Source organism: Cavia porcellus, unplaced genomic scaffold (assembly GCF_034190915.1).
Source record: "Cavia porcellus strain 051 isolate PalLab524CR breed Dunkin Hartley unplaced genomic scaffold, mCavPor4.1 scaffold_8, whole genome shotgun sequence".
NCBI lineage: Eukaryota > Metazoa > Chordata > Mammalia > Rodentia > Caviidae > Cavia > Cavia porcellus.
Window position 1 is genome coordinate 36,095,174 of NW_026947491.1, and position 22,748 is coordinate 36,117,921.

Here is a 22,748-nt window from a genome sequence, read left to right on the forward strand (position 1 = left end):
AGCCTACTTAACATGAACTCTTTTAGGAACTTCAATGGTTTGGACCTCACAGACATACTGGATTTGTGACCAAGAAATATAAAGAGGCAGGCTAATCACTTAGAACAGTGTTGTGGGAGAGAAGGAAGTAAAATGCATACACACACACACACACACACACACACGGCCATCACAACACTGTACTTGCCTTATTTGATTTCTCATGCCTTATCTTCAGAGAAATACATCCCCAAAGAGCTTCAGTTATGTACTAAAATTATAAAGTTATACAAGTGTCACTTCCACTTACATGTACAGATAATCACAGGTACAAAAATGGAACAACAAAAATGTAATCTGGTGGAAAATCATGTTCAAATTTAGTCCAGAGTATATTTTAGTTTCAAGTTCCAATTTGAAAACTTAAATGAGTCCAATTCTCCTAACTCAGTTGAAGACTCTGCACATTACTGAATGCCTTCTATGAAAAAAGCACTTTGATAAAGTTTTGGTCACCTGATGGTTGCAAGTGGTAGAGCTACAACCATAGATGCATAGCATAAGAGAGAGAGATTTTGCCTCAACAAAACTTTCTAGTAAACAGAAAGAACTACAAAAAATTGGGGTGGGCTACCAGATGGAAATATTTAAATGTGAGCTTACCATGCTATAGACTCCAAGATTCAAGTCATTGCTAGACCATTTGGTCCTTAATGCTTCTTCCAAAATTCAGTACAAAGAAATATACAAAACAGATCCTTACTTCAAAGAGCTTATAATCCAAGAAAAGAATGATCACATCAGTGTCATTTCACTCAGTTAGGTGCTTTTTATTTTTCAAGTCATTATTTCACAAGGTACATTTTAGGGAGAAGTAAGCCCTATAAGAAGTCGATAGTTCCTTGAAAACAAAGTACTGCGTGGTTAAATAAGTTTCAAGATCATTATCTTACTATAGTTCTTCTACTTCCTGTCCTATAAATTTACAAAGTGTATCAGGAAATTACAAGTTCTGAGATATCTATTTGTTTTTAAAAATATTCATCCATTTATCTAGTAAGTACATAACGGGCATGCAGTATCTTTCAAGGACTGCATTAGGTAAAAAAGACAAATTCTACCTGGAGAAAATAACACAATGCCAACTTATGAAGCAGTGCATATTGTGTAAAAGGATCATATACAATGTGCTTTGACTAAAAAGCAATGAATTCCTTTTCAAAATACAATGCGTGATTGCTTTAAAACTAAGCATCTAAACTAAGATGCATATAATTCATAAAATAATTTCACAACTTGATTGTATATCTCTTTTTAAAAGAGAAACGAAGCACAGAAAAATTAGAGAGCAATCAAGCAAACAAAAAAGCCAAATGATGACAACATCAATATCAACAACAACAACAAAACAGTGATACACGATTTCAAAACAAGATGGTAGAAGTTTAACAATGGTTGTTATATGACATATTGTTATCCTATACCTGTACTTCTAATGTGAAATATAAATCTGAGGGGCTGGGGATTTAGCTCAGCGGCATAAGCCCCTGCCTCAAAAGCAGGCAGTCGTGAGTTCGATCCCTGGTACTGGTAAAAAACGAAAAAAGCCAAAAAAAAAAAAAAAAAAAAAAAAAAAAAAAAAAAGAAAGAAATATAAATCTGAGAATGTATATACTTAGTAAAATGAATAATTTCATAGTTCTGCTCTTTCTTCCAAATAGAGGTAAAAGATATATAAGAAGCCAGAACTTCTTACATGAATAAGATGAGATCTTATATGACACATGCAATTTGTAAAAAATCAGTTAGTCAATAAATCCTAGGAGGACCCGTATTCAGAAGAAGACTGAAGACTAACAGTGGAGGCAACCAAGGAATACTTAATGCGAGCATTGGGCTTTGGGTAGATTTTGAAGAAGGGTAGGCTTGAAATCAAAGACTTGCAAAAGTAGAAGGAACTTCTATAAAAGAAAATTTTCTGTCTATGCCAGTCAAACATATGCTAGATACTATAGTGATTCCTATCTACGGAAGACAGTGGAGGCCACAAAAGAGTGAAATACTAAGGGATGTTTGAATAAACTATTTGCTTTGAGTTTGTACACAAAAATAATGGAAATATAGTTATATGAAAGGTGATATAATGATGCATTTAAAGAACCAACAAGTATAAAGAAGGCACATTATTTATAGTGATACAAAGACAACATATGGAAGAAGGGAATGAGGAGAGAACACGGGTGAATAGATTTCACAGGAATTGGCAAAATGGTATAATTGAGGTGTTGGTATGAGAGGTACAATCAGGGCTGGGGATTTAGCTCAGTGACATAAATGCCTGCTTGGCAAGTAGAAGGTTGTGAGTTTGATCTCCTGTACCAAAAAAAAAAAAAAAAAAAAAAAAAAAAGGTACAATCGAGGTGAGATCATTTATCAATTAATAAAATTTGAATTATAGGTGTTTACTAATTGCCCTAGCCCCATTATCTCCATATTCTTATCAGTCTCTGAAAATATCCTATTACATGGTAATATGCCTGACATACATTTATTTCCACTGGAATACAAGATTCAGAAAGGAATAGAGCTTGTCCAGAAAACTGACTTGCCATTGCTAAATACCTTTAAATGAATCAATAAATCTTTTCACAGATTTTAGTGTAATAATGAAAATCTGGATTCTATTTTGGCTCTATTACAAACCTTAAAGTAATTTCATCTCTCTGCACATTAATTAAGCATCAAAAGATAATTTGAAAGATAGTACCAACCTGCAAACTTTGAAAAATCTAACAAAAAGAACAGTCTACACTGTTGCAGTGGTTTCTGATTCTTCAAGATTTTGTAAGATATACAGCACAGTCCACCAAACTTAAAAAGGCGTAAAGTCTATTTCTTACACTTGCACCAACTTCTTTCACCCCAGGGAACTTCAAGCTGGTCTATTTTAAAAACAGAAATTTATAAATTCTCTTTCATCCTGTGAGAAAGCTGAGGCGAATTCTGTAATTATTCAGAATCATAGATTTTTAGATCTGAGAGGAACTTTAAAATTATCTAACTAAAATTTCAATAATTTACAATTGAAGATACAGAAGCACAGAGAAGACAGAGACAAATTAGAGAGGTGGCAGGAATCAGATCACAAAGCATTTGTGAGTCCCATGAAGAATTTGGACTTTATCCTATGCGAAATGGAAAAGGATTTAGGAGGAGATTAGACTCACATTTGTGTTTTTGGAAGATCCCTCTAGCATAAATTTAGGTAGTTAATTAGCGGCACTCATAAAAAGAACACTTCTAGACCTAAGACCCAAATTAGTGTTCCTTTTAGACTATGGATTTGCCTGTAGGCTAAGCTCAGAGTCAGCAGGCATTCAGATATGATGCCTACAGGTCTGTCTTCTGACACATCTCTGGCTATCCCCAACTTATTATAGCTTGGATGTCAATGTTATTTTTAAAGCACTTTGTGTTTCTAAGGCTATGGCATTTATCTCAACTGTATCCTGTAAAAGGATTATATAAGCATGTTGATGAACACTAATGCCTTCTTGTTCAGCCAATAAAACACTGAAGTCATACATCTCAACTGTAAAGACTCTACATACTGAAGAATAGTGCAGACCTATATGGGTTATTGCTAAGTCTTGATTCACCAGCTTTGAGTTGGCAAAGAGATCAATAACTTAATTCACAAGCTGAGAAATAGACTATGTTCTGAGAAACTTAATTCTGGAAAGAGATTTGAGAGTAACATTTGGAAAGATTAGAGTAGTTTAAAAAATATAAAATTTGCAAGTCTAAGTAGACAGCTCAGTGAAAATTAAGTAAAGAATAGATTAAAATGTTATTTATAAATAAGCTAACACTGAAAGGAATTATCAGAAATCATATTTTAAAGTCATTGCCATCAGTGAATTTGTTTACCAAAGATTAACTGTTATGTTTGAAAATTGATATCCACCAGAATATATGAATGAAACATAACTGAAACAAATGATGTTTTTTCTGAAATCTCAAAATAATGGTCACAAATTTGCTTCCTTAATTTTATATTCAGTTATTGTAAACTCTATGTATGTATTTATAGAGTAAAAGCTCTGTATTATAGCAGCAATCTTGCTAATCTTAATAGAATTTATTATTCTTGACTTTGGGGTTCTTGAATTAACAGGACAGGTGAAGACAGAGACGAGAGTGAATCATAAAGCATTAGCCATGGAGAAGATGAGAGGACCTAAAATACAAAGAAATGGAGAATAAATGAATATACACTTTATCTATGTCATATTTCTGAATTTCTACTACATCCAATGTACTCAGATCATAGTCTCCAGTAAAATAAATGCACTATCTGACCTTGCAGTGTCTGAACCAATTTCTGACAAGAGAGGCAAATAATAATACTAAATGTAATGAAAGTCGATAAGAAGCACGCCACCTCAAAAACAAAGTGAGGAATCAAGCTTAGTCTTGCAAGTAAAAAGAAAGTGATATTCATGTACAGGACTAAAGAAGAAGTAGAGTTATCAAGATGAAAAAGAAGAGAAGAGCTCAAATAGGAAAAACTATGTAGAAATGTTGGAAACTGGAGAATTTGGTAGAACTGAAGAATAGTTAAGCATTGAAGTCACTAAATACTTAAGCAAGGGCTATTTTTTATGGACGTTCTTTCACCTACATAAGAATCTGATGTTCTATGATCAGTGGTAAATCACGAAAGCTTTATTTTTAATATGTCACATGCCACGTGATATGAAATTTGAAATGCTCAGTAGACTGTACAGTGAAAGTAAAGATTCACTCTCAGCCACTCAGCTCTCTCACTTATTCCTAATGCCTGGAACAATAGCTATTACCAGCTTCTTGTGCAACCTGCTAAATAGTCCATGCCTGTATGAGCAAACGGAGAAGAGTGTGTGGGGGGTGTGTTCCCTCTGAAAGGTTTTGAGCAAGAGGATAATACTATATGAACTGCTAATCAAGAGCTTTTTAATTGTAGGGTAGAGGTTACATTAGAGATGATTACAAATGTAAACTAGGAAAAAGTTCACTTATCAGTTTCAGTTCTTGTGTCTGTGACAGTACAATGTTGAGAAGGTGTAGCAGATACTTTAAAGTATAGGATCTAAACATGCTTGCATTCCAGATCTGACTAGATGCTTGACTAGAGAGAGAAGCTCTCAAAAATAACTTCTTCCTCTTTCACCTGAACATGTGCATGGGTTTCTACTGGCATAAACTAGGGGAATGCACTTGGGTTAGATAAACACGGTGTTTGATATGTGGAAATTGAGGTTTTTATGAGATATTCAATTAAAAATGTTCATGAAACAGTGAGAAATGTGAGTCTCGAGCTCACTCATCTGTGACAGCCGGGCTGGAGATCAAAGTGTAGTTATATACAAGGAGAAGGTAACTAAAGCCATAGTATTATACAGCATCTGTCAAGGAATAAATACAGAATGAGAGCCCTGAAGAACTTAATTATTAATGTGAAGTAAAGAAAAGAAGCTGATTAAGGTGGCTTAAATAGGAAGCAGCAGAACTAGAAGACTGCTGTAGGAAAATGAATGTCAAAATAATGGCCGGCCATCACTGTTTCTAAACATACTTCCTGTTTTTGAAGAGATCCTGGTCTCCTCAAGATAAAAGCTTCAACTCAGATGTTTAGTCTCCTTAGAAGCTAGTATCTAGGCCTGTGACCTAGGACTAATAACCACATGTAAAAATGTAACTCAGAAGAGAACTTCCTGACTAACCTAGGTGGGGAAATCTAGGGAGGATGGTGGAGAAGCACTCAGCATTCAGGGAGGCAGCAGAAGCTTCAGGAGTCCAACCACAGATCTCATCAGGGAACAGTAAACAGTGCATATGTGAGTGTAGTGCTCACACCAACAGACAAAAGCAGTTTGTACCCAGATAGAATAGGTGCTGTCTTAACTTGAATATTATGTACACCTCTCCTCTGACATATACTATAATCTACCTAACATTCTTCAATATGCTTCTGTTCCATTTAAACTATCAGAATAAATTTTGTTATTTGCAAATCAGAACTTTGATCCATAGAGTGTAGTATCATCAAGACACGGTAAATAAATGAACGAGAGAGTGACTGTACAATCAACCATTATCTAGAGATCAAACAAGACACAGACTGAAAAAGTGTCTGCTCTAATAACACAGAAGTTATTAGGGACCGTTTGGGCTTGGAGGAATATGGGATAAAACTCTAGACTGACGCAAGTAAAAGAGTGTCTGACACAAAGAAATGAAAATACTGAGAACATAGAATGGTTTCAAGAAATTTAGCTATAAAGAGGAAGAGGAAAAATAATACAAAAGCTAGAAGGGTTGTGGATTTATAACAGAAACAGTATTTAAACTATGATGGGAATGAAAAAAATAGAAGTGGAAAGAGTTTGGAGGATAAATAGTTGGAGCAAGTTTCCTCTGAGGATAGGAAGATAGGATGTTCAGTACTAAGATGGGTCCGTCACTAAAGGAAGTAAAATGTTTCCCTTCTACTGAAACTAGGGCTAAAGAAGAGAGGGAGAGTAAACTCCATGGGTTTATGAAATGGCAGCAAGAAACTGAGGCAGTTATTTTAGTTTCTATTTTATTGGAAAAGAAGTTGTGTGCAAAATAATAGATAGGCAATAGGAGGCAGGGAGATAGATTGTTTTCAAAGGGGAAAGAGATCAAGAGATGGAGGGAGGGGTGGAAAGGAAGAGACAAGGCCTAGAAAAAGGAATCTGTATGTGTTTTGCACAGATAACAACTCCACACAAGGAGCATAAATATATACTACACACATGTCCAAAAGTAAAAAATGGAATGGAATCAACATTTTCATAGAGGTAGAGGTGGGGAGGGAGGGAGGAGAGAGAAGAGAAGGGAGTTGAAGAAGGGAATTAAATTTTGTTATGCATATGTATCAACTTTTCACAAGGAATGTAAACACGTGTACTATACATGCACACACATGTGTTAATAAACTAAAATAAAAAACCAGTGATGTGCTGGGAAAAGAATACATACGATTAATATTTCTCTGAGAATATTTAAGTTTTGAATAAATTGTAGGAAATAAGGTGTTACCATACTGGTATGTGAGTAAAATAAAGAAGCAGAAGCTAGGGTTGCCAGGCCGAGTGACTGTAAAATAAAACTGCATGGGTATCGACTGGAACCATTTATAACATTTTGAGTTCTACAGTGTACTTTACATGCATTACATGTTAACTCACAATGACCTGTGACCTCGAAGAACAGATAAACAGCAGCCCTATTAACATAGCCACAGAAATCTGCTGAAGCTCAGGAGTTTTCCAAATGGCATTTATGTTACAGATTGGCAAATTTGGAGGTAAATCCTTCATAATTTCCTCCACAATCTGGTTCCCATATTTGCAATTTAATCTACTAACACTCCTGAACAAATCCCTCCTGTTGCAGAAAAATTCTAAAACATCTCACTCTTCCTCACTTACTCTTCCCTGGCAATCTAAACTGAATTCGCATTTCAAGGCCCACATGAAGTTCCAATTCCTCCCTAGTAGTTTCCCTAACCTCTTTGCCATGGGCACCCCATCTGTCTCTACTTCTGTACTTTTTTGTCTGTGCTTATTCATGCCTGGTTAGTAGCTGTCTTGGATGAATCCAGCTTGCTTGAAACTAAAGAACAGACAGGCTTATTTGAAAGACTGCCTTGTCATGTTGGAGTTGAAATTCATCAAGTTAAATAGCATTCTTTCCAAGAAGACAAACTATTATTTTTAAATATTAAAAAGTAATTTAACAAATACATGTTTATTTTGCCAGAAAACAAGAATTTCAATCGTATCAATATACAAATTGCTACCCATCCATAGTAATTAGATTAATCTAAGCATTACTTCAGTGCTTACATGAAAGATGTGTAGCCACTCCAATTCTCAACCCCTTGTTTATACATAAGTCACTGACTAACCTTCATGGATAAATTTGGCAATTTTAATCAATTTGATAATTTTAATCAATGCTTAATGTCAACTGAGAAATATGACTTCATAACAATGCATTATGCATAGACATATATTTCTGCAATTTCAGTCCCATAACTTAACTATCATATTTCTATTTAGGGAGTTATCAATTTTAAAAACTCTATTTTGGGAGTATATTCTTTGCATTGAAGAAAAATTACTTTAAGATAGAATCAAAGCTAGGTTTGAATTTAAAGTAAAAATGAAGATCTTCCGATGTATTATTAAAATGCTAGAGATCTATTTTTATATCATACCAATGAATAAGAGATGCCTCTTGAGCAACACTTCCTGTTCATTAAAGCCAACCCCAATTTCCTGTCTGTGTGAAACCCAGAGGGTTCTTTTCACTATGCAATTGTGTAGTTATTGGCCCAAATAAACTAGATCCTTCTCCATTGAATAACACAAATCTCTCACGCTTTTACACCAGATTTACTTAACTTATATCTACTTCTTACTCTCCATTCTTATCACTGTCTCCTAAGAATGTGTTCCTATTTCTCTCCAGTGTAATAACAATCAAACTAACATTTACTACAGTGTCTGCTACTTTGACAATGTTGCTTCATTTTCCTTCACACCACCACATATAATCTTAAACGTAATCTTAGGATTACTGAATTAAAGTTAGACTTGGTTTATTTTTACCATTCTTACATATTTCCAGTTGAAGTATCTTGCTGCTGTTAAACATACCTTCCATTTCCCAACTTAAAATTTTTTCTACACATACTGATACACATTATAATCTTACTATATATTAAAATTGGTTCTTTTATGGAAAGCTAGTAAAAAAGAAAGAACAAATTACAAAAGGAATACTAATAGTTGAGTTTCATTTCAAGCAACAAATTGTGACCTAACTGTAGCACTTTTAGAAAATATAACACTAACATATAACTTGGATTTGAAGGAAAGAAAAAGCTAGCACTTTAATCTTGCTAAATACATACACTTATACATAAACTTAATAGAGTTGCAACAAACTTTTCTTTTTATTTTAAAAAGCAAAACAGAAAAAAAGGATAGAAATGGTACAGAATTTCAAAAAAGAAAAAGTAGGGAATTAATAGTAGTTAATATATTTCATATTGTTATCTCAGGATTAGTTGCTCAGATTATAAAGTCCAGGCACAAATGTAATCAAGCAAACAATGACAGCACAAACTGTTCTTTTTGATGAACTAACAGAGATTAATAGTATAATTATCTATCTAGTGTAATACACATACATACATATATTTATATATGTTTACCAACATATACATAATCTTTTCTCGTCTTCCTTTTCTCCAAAGTGTGGTATTTTTATGCAATGGAATATTACTCAGCTATCAAAAGGATAATCTTGAGGCTTTTATAGGTAAATGTCGGCAACTTGAGACCATACTGATAAGTGAAGTAAATCAAACTCACATTTATAAATATCATATTGTCTCCCTAGTATAAAAATAATAAAAAATGAAATCAGAAAGAGTGATAAGATTCAAAATATACAATAGATACTGTAATAATGAAAGAGAAAGAAAGTGCTCAAAAAGACAGAAATACTGGGATCGGAAAAAAAATTTTCCTATTGATTACATTTTTAAAAATTGTTAATCAGGTATCATTCGTCACTTCAAATGAATTCCTTCCCACGTGAGTTTTTCCCCCTCATACATGCATTTCTCTAATGAGACCAAATGATAATGAATGACTGCTTCACATTAGACACCTACAAAAGATATGTTTAGAATGAATTGCTTAATTCTAACCATTTTCTCTCTAATATTAATAAACAATTCCATGCACAGGTAATTATCAAGCATTTTAACTTACTGTTCATTTACACACCTATACAACAAGAAAGAAAAAACCCAGAATCCTCATGGTTACATTTTGAGACGTCATAAAATTTACAAAATTAGGTATAGCTCAGTGGCACAGGGCCTACCTGGCAAGTGTGAGGTCGTGAATTCAATTCCCAGTACCAAATAAATAAACAACTTTAAAAAAATAGAATAAATTGTATCTACTCTATATCCAAGAACTAGTTAGAACATCATTAGCTTACAAAATAGCTTGGTCTTGAAAATAATTTGTGGTAACTTAGTTACTGAAGTAGCTAAAGGTTTCAGGAGAACTGACTTCAAATATAAGACAATATCATAATAGAGACTCTAAGAATAATGTTGTTTTAAATGTCCAATAAATGGATATAATACTTCAACTCTAAAAACAAATTCATGTTGCATAAATTGTTAACACACTGGCACCAGTTAATACATGTTAAAAAACAAAAGTCTAATGACAAACTTTTACCAAGCACTAATTTTTCTGGAAGACATTTTTACATACTTAATCTTATTTAAAATCACTTCCATTATAATCTCATGAGACTAAATTCTCCTTAACAGATGCAGGAATTGAGGCTCAGAGAAATAAATGATCCACACAGTTTCCCACAGTTAGTAAACGGCAATATACAATTTTATCTAAGTCTTCTTGCATAATGTACTTTCTATAACATCAAAACTGCACTCATTTATCAACAATGAAGAGATTTTTATTTGAGCTGTATAAACACTTTATATTCATTTGTCTATTAAATCTCCCAATTTTTCTAACGTATTTTATAAAAATAATTACAGGTATTTCCACATATCAATATTCAAAATATCAGTCCTGGCACATACTAGAATAACTCTTCATGTATGAAGAATGTGTACAAATAAGTTATTTGATCAAATTTGTTTTCATTACTGATACAGTTGACCACAAAAAGGGTAACAATTGTATTTATTTCTTTAATATTAAAGGCAGTCAATGTTTCTATCATATTATAAAAAATGCAAAGCTAAGCAATCTGTGAGAACAATGGGCCAAATACACTTGAAACCATTCCAGAAATTCAGTAACATTATAGGTAATGTATACAACTATCTCTGGTTGCTGATGAATCTGACATCTCTGTTCAGTGTTTTCCCAATTACTTATGAGTGTGTCCTGGTATTCCTATCAGTTTAGAGTTAAATCAACACATACTGTTACTTGTCACTACCCTGCCCCTGGGATCCTCCAAGACTCTTCTGTGTTCTCATAGAACAATGTTGACACAGATTCCTGAATTCTTGTAATTCCCCCTCAGTGGAGCTCCTATGCTCAAGGCTACAAAACTCTTCAGAGACCATGCAACATCTTCAGTCTTACTAACATATACAAAATGACTCTGAAATGTTTCATTCTTTGGGCCTGGACCATACCAGTAGATTTGTTAATATGAGTTTTTCTTCTCCGATATTTCTTTATGTCTCAGTCACCACAGAATGTTAGAACTAGTCCCACGGGCCAGGCAGCATTCTTATGCTCATAACTAAGACTTTTTTTTCACCATTGGCTTTTGCTTTCAAGAAAATCAGATGCTATGGACTTTGGAAATGGACATCATACATACACCACATTGTTTTTCTTTGGGTTGTCTAAACCAAGATTCTTAACTAGGAGGAATTTTGCCCTTACGGGGAAATGTGGCAATGTTTTTGAGAGGCTTTTAATTGTCAGAACTGGGAGTGTAGGCAGGCTGTGCTATTAGAATCCAGAAAGCAGAAGCAGAGATCAGAGATGCTGCTAAATATCTTACAATACAAAGAACAGCTCATCACAATGGAAAATTATGTGTTCAAAATGTCAACAGTGCAAGATTAAGAAATTCTGGTTTAAACTAAAATCACCCTGATACAAAGGAAAATACAAGCACAGGTTAAATAATTCATGTTTCAAGGCAGGAAGATATTAACTAAAGTCTCAAAAACAATGACTTTTTTTTCAAATCCATTCTTAGAATCACATCGATATAGAAATAGAACAGTCCTTATGTGAACAAAAATCATCTGGAAATGTTTAAAACATTAAGAAGCAACTCTTAAAAGTTGCTTAAAAAGAATTAAAGCTGTGTCAAGGAATGTACATTTTTAACAATATTCTCAAGGCAATTATGTCTCATTTTGACATAGCTTGAACTATACTCTAAAAACGATATTAGGAAACTGTATATTGGTGGAAATAAACTGAGAATGTGAACACTAAATTCATCTCCAGATGAACATAAGGCTGAAGAGTGCTGGAGAGATATCAGATTATTAAGGTGATTAATAAATTCTACACCCTATACTAGTGCTTTTGAAATGTTCGTATGCATGGGAATCATCTAGAGATCTTATTAACAAGCAGATTTTGATTTAGGAAGTCTGAGATAAAGTATAAGATGTTACATTTCTAACAGCTTCCCAGGTGGTGGCTCACATTGGTAGGCTGGTCCCAACAGTGAACAAGGAGGTTTAAAAACAAAAAAAAACATGGAGAGAATGCAAGAAAAGGACGACTAATTTTAACAAAGCACGAAACCATCAATTACAAGTCTCCTTTCCATTTGTATCTGGAAAATGGGCAGAGAATATAAATATTTCTCCTGCTAGAAAATTAACTCATGAGAACATGGATTAAGGAGGGTTTTGTTCATGGTCATGTGGGTAGCACCAATTTCTAGACCTGGCATAAAGTATGTGATCAAAAGATACTGTGAATAAATGAATGTTGAAAGTCCAGTGATAGAAGCAAACCATAAATCAAAATGCCAAGAGATGGTACACTCACCAGAGTGAACAAAGTATTGGACATACACTATAGATATATTGCTACTTAATGCCTGGTGTTTTTATTTCCTTTCTATGTGTCATTCGAAGTAATCACGAATTCCAACAGACTTAAATAAGTATTTTCAAGAGGAATGTATCTTTAGGGGGATAAATAAGATGGCTAAGAAAGAGATACCACAGTGGCATGTTGCTTAAAAAATATAGTGTATAGATAGTATCGGTTGCTTCTTCGACTTTTGTCCTTTAAAAAAAAAAAAAGCTTCCATCCTTAAACAATGAGAAAATTTTTATGCTTTGCAGAAGAAATCATGCCTACAAAGACATTTAGAAAAGTTTCACTCTTTATCAGGTTTGATTTTAAAATGTAAATGTCGTTTCAGAAAGAGGCCCTTGCTTCAAATTAAAAAAAAAAAAAAAGATGCCCCTTTGCCTCTGATTTGAATATTTCCACAGTGCGCAAGATTACACATGACTGGAAATTGTTCTTGAGGCAGAGAAAACTGAGACTAAGAATCACAGAGAGTAGATGATAAATGAGCCCGGAAGAACTCCGAAGGCAAGTTCAAATTTAGCTGTGTCACTTGGTAGAGATTTTTAGAAGTTCCATATGAAAAGTCAATCAGAGAAAGAATGATTTTCTGGGGGAAAGGGTCACTATTTCTTTACTATAAATATGTTTATGTTACACCATAAAAATGGTGTAACATTCTCGTGTATTAATCTTGAAGGCTATTTTACATGGCAAATTTTCTACTTGGTTAGATGAATAGGTGATGCCATTAAAACACCAATTCATCTTCAGAAACATATATCCACTTGCACTCTCTCTGTCTCTGTCTCTGTTTCTCTGTCTCTGTCTCTCTCTCTCTCTATCTCTCTCTCTGTCTCTCTGTCTCTCTGTCTCTCTCTCTCTCTGTCTCTGTCTCTATCTGTCTCTGTGTCTCTCTGTCTCTGTCTCTGTCTGTCTCTGTCTCTGTCTCTCTGTCTCTGTCTCTGTCTCTCTCTCTCTCTGTCTCTCTCTCTCTCTCTCTCTCTCTCTCTCTCTCTCTCTCTCTCTCTCTCTCTGTCTGTCTCTCTCTGTCTGCTTGCTTGCCTGTCTCTGTCTCTGATAGTTATCTGGCCCATAGGTGATCAGATATTTGGTCACACATTTTTCTAAGTGCATCTATGGGTGAGATTAATATTTGAACCTTTAGATTAAGCAAATCTCTTTCCTTAATGTGAGTGGGCCTCATCTAACCACCTGAAGGCCTCACTAGAACAAAAAGTCCACCTTTGAAAGAAGCTTAACTTGGCCAACTGTCCCAACTGCTTGACTTGAGACTTTGATCCTCTTCTCCCCTCAGTCTAAATTAATACTACTGGTTTTTCTGGTTCTCAAGTTTTTAGACTCAGGTTGAAACCACACTCCTGGATGCCCAGTCAGACATTTGGGACTGATTTGAGACTTCTCAGCCTCTATAATCATGTGAGCCAATTCCTCATAATAATAAATCACATCAGTTCTTTTCCTCCAGAGAACCATGACTAATACAGTAACCTTGGACTTTTTTTAATTTAAGAAATTCTATCATAACACACCACAGAGAGTGCATCATTAACTATAGTTATGAGAGCTACAGTGTCTGCTAGAATTCCCTAATTAATCCCATAAGGCTCAGTTCTCTAGATCATTTTTCCTTGCTCTGTTAGCAGGCCTTGCATTAGCTCCAGTGGGGACTCTTGTGCTGGATTTGCAATCAAAGAATTCAGCTCATTCTACATCTTTCTCTTAGTATCTGTTGGAGCAACTCTGTGAGACTATCATTCATTTTACTGTTAAAAGAATCCTGTCAGACTGTTTATGCATTTCAGTTAATGATATTCAGATACAGGATATGTCAGGAATCCATCACTAAGTGAATTAGTTGTGAGATAGAAAGCAGCTAAAAAAGAAAGTGAAAGAGAGCAAGAAGAAAGAAAGGGGAAGAAAGAAAAGGGAGAGAAAGGAAGAAAAAGTGGAGGGAAGAAAAGAAGAAAAGGGTAGGAGAAGAGAGGGAGAGAGATGATACAGGATTAACTTATTATAGTACAGTATCTCTAATAGCATACAGTTGATTCTTGGGTGAACTATAAATTTGTTCCCATTTTAGAAACATCTCACTTTTTACATAGATGTGTTAAAAAGCTTATATATATATATTACTGTCACATAAAAAAATTAAGTGCCTAGTGTGTAAAGTAAAAGCAATTTTAAAAATAGGTAGAATTTGAAGATAGATAACATGAACTTTAATCCTGAATTTACTGGGTTTTGTCTGTGTAAATGATTTGGGGCAAGTCTTTTGATTTCTCAGTCATTTTATCTCTTCAGTTTTCTCCACTACAAAAGACTGTTGGATGAGCTAAGATGATACATGTGAAAGATATTTTTATGCCTTCATGGAATTGTATAGTTGTTAGTATAGTAGTTGATGTTGCTTTTTGTAATAGCCCTATTAACAACTTGTAATAGTAAAGAACAAACAATGAAAAATAATGTATTAATTTCTTGTTTTATATTGAATTATGTTCACTACATTATGCAGGGTCTAGATTTTCCCGAAATACAGAACAAGACCAAATAGAAGAAGCATCATTAATCAAAAAATAGCATTAAAAAGGCATCGAGGGGAAGAAAACAATATGTCTTTGATCCAAAAAGGAAAATAAAAAGACAATAGGTACTGAAAGTGGCTACTGAAAAATAATTTGTAGTTTACATTCAAGAGTTCGCTACATCAGGCCCATAAAAGGTGCTAAAACAGTGTTTAGGATTATAATTTCCAGATACAACTGACATTTAACTTAGCAGCTTGTACATGCTACACATCTCAAGTTCAAGTCAGTTGGTTTGCAAATGGTAGATAGATTTAAAATCTTAGGCAAAATTTTAGCATGTTTGGTAAAAAAATGATAGACAAGGTAAAATTTCTAGGTCTTGAGGCCCATTAATGCGTATCACTTAGCCACACACATATAAGTAAATAATGTTATGAATACATTTCTTTTAAAATATGATGTATAGTAACTCAAAAATTTTAAAAATCTTCTTTTAGCTACAAAAATCAGTATCACAATTAGACTTCGTTAGATACAATATAAAAACAGCTCAATAAGTTCAATTATCTTGAGTCTTTCTTTAATGATGTGGTAGCCTAAAGGTGTCCATCCCTTCAGTACATCTTAGCCCTTCGTATCATCAATAAACAAATATTTCTTAAGCATGTGTAGCCTCTATTTTAAAAGTTTAAGATCACTCAAAGAAAATAATTGTTTTATGACCACAAGATGGTTACATTGTTGTTGCTGGAAATACATACAGATGAACATATCCAAATTCATTAATAAATAGCACATTATATAAAAATTATACAATTGAACAACTGGCAATAAAGCAGTACAAATGAGGTACAAACTGTTCAATCACATAAAATAAGAGAGAATATGAGGAATTAAATCTATGCATATTAAGTTTACTGGGAAATCTTTTTTAAAAAAAGATGATTAAATCATACATGATTGAACCAAAAAGCAAAAAGCTACTAATCTCAGGTTGTCTTAGTTAGGGCTGCCATAACAAAGTAGAAGAAACTGGTTAATGTAAGCAACAAAGATGTATTTATGTGGTGAATAACAAGAAGGGACAGGAGATTTGAAGGAGCACAAATAGCATTTCATCAGCATTAATCTAGTGAAGAGGTATTGGTTAAGTCAGAGCAATGGGGACACGATGCCTCAACAGAAGATGACATTAACCCTGACATCTGGCAACAAAACTCAGAATGAAAGAGACTGAATGAACCCAAGAGAAATTGTTCTGTCAATAAGGAATCATGAATTGAGTGTAAGTGATACATGTTTGTAATCCCAGCACACTGGGAGTATGAAGCAGGAGGACTGGAAATTTGAGTTCAGGCCGAGCAATTTAGCAACTTATCAAGACTGAAAATGTCTGAGTTGGGGATGTAGCTCAGTGCGAAGGTTCTGGGTAAACTCTACTGCCCCCGCTCCCTCACGCACACATGCACACATACATTTAGGAATTGCACTTTGGGATGAGGGTCAGATTATAGCAAAAAATTTCCCATATTTTTAATTGAAAGATCTCATAAACAGTATTAGTTATTAATAATTTGTTGACTTCTGTAATTAGATGTGATCTGAAATTACATAAATGATTCACTTATGCAAAACATACCTTTCCTCTTCGTGGTGTAAAATTAAAGATTTGGATAAGAAAAATACCTGAGTTTGACAAATTTTATGAATCAGGAAAAAGTGTCTTTATTATAAGATACTTTTGAGCTAATATGCCTATGAGCTCCAAAAAATGTTATCCACTAAAGAATGAAATGTATGGAATGAATGACTCCTGAAGACACCATCAAAAGCAGAATGACAAGTGAGACCAACACAACACTACAGAAGGGAATAGGAAGAGAGAAGATAGGATCAAAACAGCAAAGTCTTCCACAATTTTCAGTTTAAAGACATAGCAATGAATGATTCTGAAAACATGAGTCCAACCTATTTTTGGCAACTTTTATAGACTACATCTATGGACATACAGCCAAGTCAAGGGTAAAGTATTTTAAAATTTAGTAAACTTTAATAGGAAAGGAAAGACACAAAATGGAGATAAGTACATAATTTCAAAAATAGAAACTTTATATGTATGCATAACTTAAATTGGTTAATATATTTCCATATACCTTGATTCTTTATGTGTCAATGGTGGACATTCCATGCAGTCAAAAATCCTAATACTAAAGTGTGTCCATAAAAATTGCAGGAATTACAGATCTTATTCAAGGACAAAAAGTTATCTACCTGGCCAAAAAAACTGGAAAGAAGGAACAAATATGTAAAAGGACAAATGGGATGGGAAATAAAAACCCTTCTTTAACTTCATTTCCTCTTATGCCCCTGTTTTCTCACCTGCCTATCAGAGCAAACACCTGAACAGAATTATCTCCCTTTGTTCAGTTCCACTTTGTCCTTAGCCAATTTTCCATGCATTCCATGCTACTTTTATCACCAACTTTGCATCAAAATCATTATTTCTAATGTCTTCAGTGCCACCTGTGAGGTTCAATGCAAAGGAAAATTTTCAGTCCTTATCTTTCTTGATCTAAAAGAAGCTATTATGGTTTTATTATGCTCATCACAAGTTCATGTGTTGGAAATTTAATCTCCAGAAGATACATTAATGAGGTAGAGCCTTTTGAAGGTATCTGAGATTAAATGACATTATGAGGGTGGTGTTATACATTAGTGGCTTTTAAGAAGCGGGTAAGCAGATGCCAGTGCCATGTTCTTGGATTTCATAGCCCCCCAAAGTGTGAACCATATAAGCTTCTGTTCTTCAGGAAATTTCTTTTCTCAAGTACTTTGTTATAGAAATAGAAATTGGATGAAGACAGATTTCCACATTTTAAAATCTCTTTGTTTTTTTATGACATTGGCTTCTCTTCTCTTTTCTCATACATTTCAGATACAATTTTCCTGTCTCTAATGCCAAAGCATCTTTTCTACAAAACATTCAAATGTTGCACAAAACTTTGCAAGTAACCCCTTTTCTGTACTCAAGAACTATATATATATATATATATATATATAATTCTTATATATATAGTTCTTATATATATATAAATCTGAGATTATTTTATATATATATAAAAGATTTTTGTCCAACTTAAACATTTCTAAGAGCAACATTAAAGCATATTAAATCAGATATCCCAGAAATACTACAAATCCAATATGATTTTGACCCAAACTTTTCCTTAAGTGAAAAACACCTATATTTCCCTATTTCATAAGCTGTAAACCAGGTAATAAACATCCAAATTTCAATCTTCTTAATCTACTATCATCAGTTAATCATGAGAACTGGTTGGTTTTAGTTCTCAAGCGCTTCTCCATCTGCATTTTTAAGATGAGTCATTACTATCTCTCCTCCACTAACCAATGACCACTAATGATGCATGCAGTCTGTTCCACATCGTGTATTTCAACTGATTTATTTAAAACACACATATGATCATGACACTTCTCTATTTAAATCTTTACTTTGGCTTTCCCTTGTTCTTAACATGAAAGCTTTCTTCTTTTGTGTGACATTCAATGTCCTACCTGCCATCAGATGCCTCTCCCTTGCTCTTTCTCCAGGTCCTGGACTTCTTTCTGTTTTAAACCGTGCTTCGTTCTATCCAGAGTCTTAAGTTTATATAGCTGCTTCTAAATTTTAAAGCTAGATCATTTTTATTTGTCCTTCAGATTTCAGAATTAAACTCTACTTGAAATAAAATTTTCCCGAATACCAGCTTAACTAGCTAGATTAGATCCTCTGTTAATGTATCTCTCTATCAAAGTACTTGCCAAATTTGCAATTACTCTTTGGGTTAATGATCTTTCTCGCCTTAGGAGAATATCAGTCATGCATATTTTCATTTATAGCTTCACCTCTAGCTCTAGCCTTGGAAAAGTAGGTGCTCAATAAGTACCTGTCAAACAAATAAATGAACTCCAATGTTTATCAACGTTGTAGTAACCCTCATCAAGTAAATCACAGTATAAATCAATAGTCTCATTAACAGCAATGTCATTAAAACAACTCCACAAATTTGGCAAATAAAATTTATGCTACTGGCATACTATCACATGCTTATTTTTATGTATAATGACAAGTCTAACTTTATTGGATCAGAACTCCACATGATCAGAGGTTGATACATGTCATATAATAATACATAAACATTTTTCAAACATATTGATTCTAAGAAGTCAAAACACCTTCAAAGTTAGCATAAAAAGGAAAACCAAATCTAAAACATATTGCAAAACTTATTAAAAACAAAAACCAGTCAGTTTTGTATAACATAAAATGAATGAAAAGTGCAATAATATTGGAAGTCTTAATATGGAAAAAATTCAAGATCCACATAATAAACTTTTCCATCATTGTTAGTATTGAAGGTTATACCTTTAAATGTCAAATAAATATCATAAAATTGAAAAACATGTTTTCATTATGATATATTCAAGATGAAAAACAACTGTAATTAATGCAACACATAAATTTGTAGATAAAAACCAAATGACCTAGTATGTATGATTAAACAAATTTTAGTAAGTTATGCTGGTATACAATTTAAAGAATGTAGTATAAATCTCTACTTTTTTCTTGAGATTATTTCTTAAATAATGACAGGACCATCCATACATTGTTGAAACTCACTTTGGTCCTCCAGGATTCCCTTTTTAATTCTTCACCACAATTAACTATCCATGAGCATCTCCAGTTTCTACTTTCAAAATATACCATTAATATATCCCACTCCTGCTCACCCTCTGTCACACCATCACTGTCTTGACTACTGCAACAGTCTTTCGACTACTTACACTTCTGTTCTCCCCAGCACACCTCACTACTTAAGTTTACCTACCACACTGCAGCTATCCTCCCATTTCCACCCAAATGTGACTGTGCTATTTCTTTTGATTGGAATGTTCAGTCCCATAACTTCCCTTATTATCAAGTCTCAGGTAAATCACCACCTTCCTTGACTTTCACCCTCAAGCCTGACCATTCCATCTAAACAAATCCACAGTCAACCTCTAGAACATTGTCTTGTTCATTTTCTTAGTATTTTTTTTGTTACAATAATTTTCTCTATTTTTCTATGGTTACCCAGTACCCTAGTACCACCACCAAATGCAAAGCTCTTGAGCATAGGAAGTTATTACTTTTGTCCATCAATTACTGCCTAGTGCCTAGAAAAATGCTTGATACACCACAGTTGCTCACCAAATATTTACTATGTAAGTGAATATACTTAGCAAAAGCAGTTTGAGATAAAAACAAAAACCATAAGGTAAGATTCAGAAAGACTTCCCTGAATTTATATCTTGTGGATTTGCACACAAATTAACACACTAGAAATCTCAAATATTATGATGAAAATACATTGTTTTACTAAGAAAGTTCACTTCTGCATTATATATGAAAGTAAAAATCAGAAAGTAAAAATAATCCACATAAAATCTTTTTAAATGAAGAATTTTACATAAGTATGCATTACAAATAGAGGAAAAAAGCCAGGTGTCTTTTCGTTAGCAAAAAATAGAAAGGTCTCTTTAGAACTGAACCAGAGGCACTGAAAGAAATGATGTAAAAGTCAATTTAAAATATGAATGTCAATTTAAGACAGAAAAAAATCATTTTAAAACTAAGGAAAATACCTTTTGTATGTAAACAGAGGTTACATGTTTACACTAGAGGTGTTCTGTTTCTAAGGACCTATATATTATGTGCTTAATATTTGGAAGAAGTAAACCTAGAATCCTACAAATCCTTCTAACACCCAAACATCTCCAAATCAATATTCTTATCTGCAAGACCCGGTAGTCACACACAAAATGGTAAGGATTTAAATCTATGCCTTGAGGATGCAATAATGTATATGTCATGAACTCTTGGGGCCTGTAGGAACAGTCAAAGCCAAAGCAAAATGAATTTTATGTGCCTAATGACTGCGTTTGGACTCCAGGAGAGAATAAACTACCTTAGATGTTAGAAATTTTAAGAGTAACTAGGAGATGATTTACTCCATTGAAACTATTTACTAACTACCACCAAGCATAAATACAAGCACTGAGATTACTCATAGTAGCAAACAAAAACTAGCAGTAGGTACTTTATCTCACCATTGACTGCCTTTGTCACACAACATTGTCTGGAAAAATTTAACTACCATTCTAACTGCTAACCACAGTAATATCAATATGTGAGTTATCTGAATATCTAATTATGAAAAAAGAAGGCAATTTCACAATGGAAGTATTTTCTAATCCAAGAAACCAGCCATATTAATTTATTAGCCTGACATATAGCAGATAGCTTTAAAAAATTTAATTTGAAGGATAATTATTTTTAGCTGATTAATATGCTTCAAATTAAATTCACTGCTTTTAATGGGCCCATCAACTTGACAGCCTAGGATTTTCATAAATTTTGCATGCAGTAATCCAAGGAAACTTACATAGTTGAGCTACACATCATTATAAGGATTACCTTCACAGTAGGCATTGTCCTCCCGAAGAGCCCTAAAACCATCTCGGCAGCTGCACACAGCCCTGTCATTCAGGTTTCTGCAGACAGAATTCTCCATGCAGTTATGCCTCTCAGAACAAAAGTCATAGCCTGTAGGGGGAAAAGGACATTTACTAAGGTAAATAAAACGATGGCCAAAGAAATAAGCTTTGCTTACTTAACTTTTAAAGCCATTTTCTCTAAACAGTTTTTAAAAATAGCAATACCTTTAGAAATGTTTACAGTAGAATTACAAACTATGAGTACTAAAAAGAAGTTCATTGTATTTAACTCAATTCCTACTTCTTAATTCCATGTGTTTAACTTTGTGCATACTATCTAGTCCCTAGTATTCTACATAGCTCAGTATATCTTAAACAAAGATAGTGAGTACAAAATAAAATGTGACAATAAGGGATGATAACACTAACGTAAGATAACCTGAGCGTGCCTAATACCTATGAAAAAACTAATAAAAGTAGATAAAACATGCCTGTCATAAAACTAATAAATAAAACATAATTTAGCATCTTTTAAAAAATTTCTCATGTGCTCACTTTGGCAGCACATATAATAAAAAAAATTTCCAGTTGTGTCAATAAATGAAAATGATATCACTTTAATCTTATCTGAGGTATGTAAGGCAAATTATGGCCATTCAAAAGAAGAAAATTTTTATGAATTACAGAGATTTCACATTCCCCTGAATCTTTATGAAGGGAAAGCAAACTTTATAAGCAGAGCCACCAATCATGTGCAATTTCTCAGAATTTCTTACTCCTGTCTGAATCTCCTGCTCAAAGATCATGTGAGATCGTGAGATGAAAAGCATGAACACTGGAATCAATAATAAATGGAAATTACATGATTATACATGATTCAAAAAGTTTCTAAATTGCCTAATGCACAAGTTATCTATCTAGTTTTATCTTGTCTAATGGATTGCTATTTCAGTCCATCTATATAAAAGGACAAAGAGAG

The 22,748-nt window shown here is 33.6% G+C and overlaps 1 protein-coding gene across 2 annotated transcripts in view; it reads right to left on the minus strand.

Moving 5' to 3' along the window:
* Nell2 (neural EGFL like 2) overlaps nt 1–22,748 on the minus strand; it is a 360,145-nt gene that overhangs the window by 165,276 nt on the left and 172,121 nt on the right. For both annotated transcript variants that reach the window (XM_003476087.5, XM_063254597.1), the window contains exon 12: nt 21,750–21,878. In XM_003476087.5, coding sequence (XP_003476135.2) covers nt 21,750–21,878 — 129 coding nt within the window. The remainder of the gene's footprint in view (nt 1–21,749; nt 21,879–22,748) is intronic.